This window comes from Pinus tabuliformis, chromosome J (assembly GCF_031772625.1).
Source record: "Pinus tabuliformis cultivar Carrire ecotype Pingquan chromosome J, CPIR1, whole genome shotgun sequence".
Lineage (NCBI taxonomy): Eukaryota > Viridiplantae > Streptophyta > Pinopsida > Pinales > Pinaceae > Pinus > Pinus tabuliformis.
The window spans coordinates 764,739,023-764,744,419 of NC_142295.1; the positions used below are offsets into that span (position 1 = coordinate 764,739,023).

General features: G+C 37.7%; 1 protein-coding gene across 1 annotated transcript; it reads left to right on the top strand.

The window, feature by feature from the left end:
- Positions 1 to 1,009: 1,009 nt before the first annotated feature.
- LOC149228963 (uncharacterized) lies at positions 1,010 to 2,953 on the top strand. Its single transcript, XM_089375754.1, has 3 exons — positions 1,010 to 1,489; positions 1,733 to 1,925; positions 2,018 to 2,953. The coding sequence occupies exons 1-3, from the start codon at positions 1,292 to 1,294 to the stop codon at positions 2,635 to 2,637; spliced, it is 1,011 nt and encodes a 336-aa protein (XP_089231880.1). The 5' UTR covers positions 1,010 to 1,291; the 3' UTR covers positions 2,638 to 2,953.
- Positions 2,954 to 5,397: the final 2,444 nt, after the last annotated feature.

Consider the following 5,397-nt stretch of genomic DNA (forward strand, 5'->3'; position numbering starts at 1 on the left):
TTGAGATCTAGTTCCCTTCCGTGTCTCTGGTTTTTTTGTTTCCATTTTTATATTAAACTAAATAGTTTTCACTAGTTTCCCTTATTTATGATTTCCTTTTTTGCTACTATAAGTGATATATCTATGTTCTCTTTGGATTGATAATTTGACAATACTATAGATTTTGTCATGAAAAATGTTGATGAAACAGATTTACTCAACGCCATAGATTTTGTCATGAAAGATGTTGGTGAAATAGACTTACTCTTGTTTGCAGTCTATCTGTAAAGAATCATAAATAGAAGTTCTGTGAAAAAAAAATTAAAATCTTATTAAAAAAAAAGCGCAATATAACCCAATTTCATAAATTAAAAATAAAAACAACTGAACGAGAGTCGAATCTTTAAAAACTACTAAAAGAAAGTCAAATATCCTCCTGAGAGTTGGGCGAGCCATATTTCCCATGCTATCATGCCATAAATGAACAGCGGGTTAGAAAGTCAAATATCCTCCTGAGATAGTGTTGGGCGAGCCATATTTCCCATGCTATCATGCCATAAATGAACAGCGGGTGTATATGCCCACCGTTCGATTTTGCTATTAAAAAAAAGTCGAATATCCTCCGGAGATAATGTTGGCGAGTCATATTTCCCATGCTATCAGGCCATAAATGAACAGCGAGTGTATATGCCCACCTTTCGATTTCAACTTTAGCAAAATCTAACGGTGAACATATACACCCGGTTCATTTATGACCCAATAGCATGGGATTTATTCGTCCCCGATAGGGTTCATGCTGCGAAAAAAATTAAATCACGAACAGGGACAGTAGTGAAGTGGACTTCCCACTCTACATTTTACCAACCCTGATAAAAAAAAATCTATGATTCACATCCGGTTTTTCCGCGCCTCTCGCTTTCTATTTGGTATTAGAATTAATGAAGATGTGAACCTGGAAAAGGTAAAAGTGTCCCGCAAAGGTTTGATTCTGATTCTAGAGCATATTCTTTGGCTTCTGTGGTATAATTCTCTTGAGGATGCGGTTCTGCGAACAGTTTTCAGTGCCTTCCTTCTGATTTTGAAGCATATCCATTCCCTTTTGCTACGCCTTCGGTATAATCCTCAAGCGGATGCGATTCTCCGCGAGCAGTTTCTTGTTGCTTTCCCTCTTCATAAGAAGAGTTGTTAATTCCAATTGTCTATCTTCATACGCGCAGGTTCTCCTAGATCCACATCCCCTGCCCATGATATTCTCGTGATTTTTTGCGGGAAGCTCTTATTTGCGCAGTGGCTTTGACAAGAGAGAGCAAACATGACCAGTAACAGGGGAAGTGAGCACGAGCCTCACTCAACAAGTCTTCTGGACATGATGGTGGCTGGATTCATCGATGAATTCGACGTTGCACGGCCCGTAGAATCTTCTACTCAATGTGAAACCATGGATGCGAAAATCACAGAGGATGGCCACACTACTCTTCAATCAGTAGAAAAGCAGATTGAGATACTCGAGGTATATACATTATGTATATCCCATTTTTCCATTTTGTTTATGTAATACGCATTTTTTTCTTTGCTTGGTTTCTTTTAGATATTAATGGTGTATTTTTTGGTATTTTTTATCTGGAATGTAGATTTCAGGAATTTAATAGATATTAGATTTAAATGGGATTCTGAAATATTCATGAAATCCAAAGTCGGAATAAGTTCAGTAATATTCTTCATCTTGGACTAACACGATTGCAATATTGCCCAGGATATCATTTCGGATAATTGCCCGGCAGAGCTAGATTTGTTGGCGGAAACAGCTAAATGCTTGGAAAGGGCCACGAAAATACAACAACCAGAATGCCTCAAACAGTCAGTAATGTGCCATCTCAGAAATGTGGGATATGATGCAGCAATCTGCAAATCGCGCCCCAACGATAATAGTAGAAGCTTTCCTTCCGGTTAGTGGCTCTCTTTGGCTTCCAAAATTTTTATTTTCAAATATATTCTTTCATGAGTTCTTGATGATTAAACGATGGCGTTTCTTGGGCAGGCAACTATGAGTACATTGACGTGATATTGAAGACCACAAATTCAGGCAGAAGCATTCGTTTGTTTGTGGACTTGGATTTCAGATCGCAGTTTGAGATAGCCAGACCCACCACCGAATACAGGACCCTCCTTGGGTTGCTTCCCAAGATATACGTGGGGAGGGCTCAGAAATTGCAGTCCATTTTGAAAGTAATGTGCGAAGGTGCGAAGAATTCGTTGAGCAGGAAGGGGATGCACCTTCCCCCATGGAGGAAATATAAGTACATGTGCTCCATGTGGTTGGGTTCCTACAAGAGATCAGTGGCCTGCCACTCTAAGCATGATCATGTACATGGTGTCTATGAGAGCAACATGAGAATCCCTGAGTCTTGTCCTGTGACAGAGTTGATGGGAATGAGCAAGCGTGTTTGGAATACCATTTATGCTGATGTTGCAGAGGAATACCCAAATCTGGGTTCTCCTAGAGGAGGACTCGTTTTAAGTAAACCGTCGACAGGAAAGTTGATTATATCAGCACTGGCATGTGCTTTAATGGAGGCTGGTCTAACTTCCCTGCCTTCCACGGCAGAATCAGAACGACTCTGCCTGCCTGAAGCGCTCACTAAAGTGGCAGCAGCCTGACACTGGGCTCGGGCTCATATAGATATTCTATAATGTCTTTTTGCAATGGCCTGACATAAGAATTATAGATGTTGTGTAGTCCATATTTATGGAGTATCGGCTGTGCATATGATATATTATTAACAGGGTAGGATTAACGGAGTTACATGGTTGTCTACGCATAGTTGAAACAAAGGGTTTCGTGTGGAAATGAAAGAATCGAAACTCAAGTTCGGCAAACTGTACCCCACTGAAACACACGTTGTCCTTTGAGTAACGATTCACGCACCCAACTCAAGGATCCCACGGTGGACCATAAAATAATAATATTATTGAATTTATAATTATATAACTACGTTGAGCGATTATAATGGTTAGGTTTGTATGGGTATAAATTCATAAGCTCGTTTCGCTTTAATGGTATTTTCTGCTTATCTATTATTAATTTTAACTTTATTCTTTCTCACCAATTCTAATTTTATTTTAACTTTATTCTTTCTCACCAATTCCAATTTTAATATTGATATGACATCATCCACATAGATTAAGTATATACACTTCTATAAATTTTATTTTTTACTTCTCTGGCCAATACCGATTCCATTTCCAACTTTAATAGTGAAACTGCATTCTCTGCTTCCCTCTTGCTAATTCCATTCGCATGAAATTTCAAATACCACTTTATTTGAATTCAAATTCAAACGTTTGCCTAGGACACTGGAAATTTAAAACTCTGTTCTCACTAATCCCAATTGCTGTAGCCTAGCATCGCACTTTGCCATCATGGAAGTGGACTCGAATGTAGTGGACTCGAATGTATTGTTCTTTTGAATTACATGCTCAAGAAGTGAATCATTGGACCCGACACTGTTGTAATTCTCCACCACCTACCGAAAGGAATGGCAAAGCTTATTTACTAGTCCATAAGATATTTAATGTGGTCCGGTTATTTTTTTAATATTTTAATGAAAGCTTCTCATGAAAAGGGAACCCAATAAAATTTCGATCTTTTTGTTGATGGTATTGAATACAAGAAAACTTTGCATTTCACTGAAGTTGTCGACTATGGGAGATAATATACACTTAATTACATTTTAGATAAGTAGGATTATCTCCACTTGCATGAGATGGTTATCTAGTGACTACATGGTCACTTGATTAGGACTAGGTTTCAGTTTTATTTAGTGCAAGTTTACATCTCTCTAGATTCAATACTAGACTCACCACTATATTTAACTCAGCCATATAGAATATATTTCATTGAATTGTATTCTCTCATCATTTTTCTTTTACGTGCATGAATAGAATTCATTAATTATTTTATTTATCAATTTTGTTTCTTCTTTCCTTGCAAGTTTTGTTCATTGCTTCTAGGTAGATCCAATAATGTGCAAGTTCATCTACAATTTCACATGGTATCAGAACCCACGAGACTTAGGAGGAAGGAGCATAAATAATCTATTTGCAAGTACTAGAGATTGAAGCTATTGGAAAGAAGGGAGTTTCCACCTTCCGCAATTCTCATGCCGTATAATTATTTCAAAATTGAAGCCAAAGATTCTACTTCAATTCAAAAGTAGAGGCTTGTATCAAATAGCTTTGGCAACCAAGATTGAACCAAATTTTGCAGTTAAATTTTGTCCAAATATTTCAACCTCATGGACGAGGCCTCTAGTATCCTTATGCTTATTACTTTCTCCATAATTATTGATTCATGTTGAAGCATGCAGAAGTCCAAATCATGTTTGGACCATTTTTGAGACACTCTTTAGGAAGCAAGATGAGATGCGAGGTCACATCCTTGAAAATGAATTCAAATCATTGGAGCCAAGAAATTTTGAAAACATTCAAAATTTCTTCACGAGGTTAAAAATATTTTTACTCCAATTGAAAGAATGCAGAATTGAGAAGTCCAAGCAAGAAATCTAATTAACTCTCACCATATTGTCAAAATTGGGTCCAGAGTATGTTATATTTGTCTCCACTTTCCACACAGTCAGGCTTGCAATAGGCACAACATGGAAGATGTCCACACTCGATGCTTTTATTGAGTACCTGATACATGAGTAAGATAAGCTCATAAAGATGGGCACATTGAAAAGTTCCAAAGACGATGCAATCACTGTGACGTCAACTCGAAATCCAAACAGTAATCCAAAGGAAAGGGAAAGACAAAAGAACCAAATCGAAGAAATGGATGAAATCCCAAGCCTCCAAATGAGTCTACCAGGCTGAAGGAAAAGAAGGGAAAGAAGGGGCAATCAAAATATAGCTATTGCAATTGTGGTTACCATCTGAAATCATCATGCATGATGAAGAAAATTGATGTCATGGTCCAAAATCTTTAGTAGAACAATTTTAGTGAATATATTCCAAAGAGTGCTAAGAAGAAGTACAAAGAAAGAGCATTTGAAACAAGAGGGAATGCACATGCAATAATTGCCATTCATTTCCTCCTAATGGATGGATCATAGATTCTAGAGCATCACATCACATGGTAGCCACAAAAGATTCTCTCTCATCTTCAAAACCATATGATTGTCCTCCTATTCTCATGGGAGATGATTCTCTAGTAGAGGCAATTGGACAAGGCTAGTAGTTGCGTTTCTTTTCCAGTATTGTATTTTGAGGGAGGGCCTTTGTTCCCGTGTGGTTTCTCATATTTCCTCTTCTTGCAGTTGTTCTATGTTACTTAGATGCATTGTAAAATGGGTACCTTACATGGCTTCTTTCTAGGACTCATTCATGTTGTTCTCTCTAACAATGCTTCAGGGGGGTGTT

Bases quoted from the DNA above. Each gene is read 5' to 3' on its own strand.
- LOC149228963 (XM_089375754.1), top strand. From the start codon at position 1,292: ATGACCAGTAACAGGGGAAGTGAGCACGAGCCTCACTCAACAAGTCTT. The intron at 1,490-1,732 runs GTATATACATTA...AATATTGCCCAG, and splicing joins AGCAGATTGAGATACTCGAG to GATATCATTTCGGATAATTG. The intron at 1,926-2,017 runs GTTAGTGGCTCT...TTTCTTGGGCAG, and splicing joins TAGTAGAAGCTTTCCTTCCG to GCAACTATGAGTACATTGAC.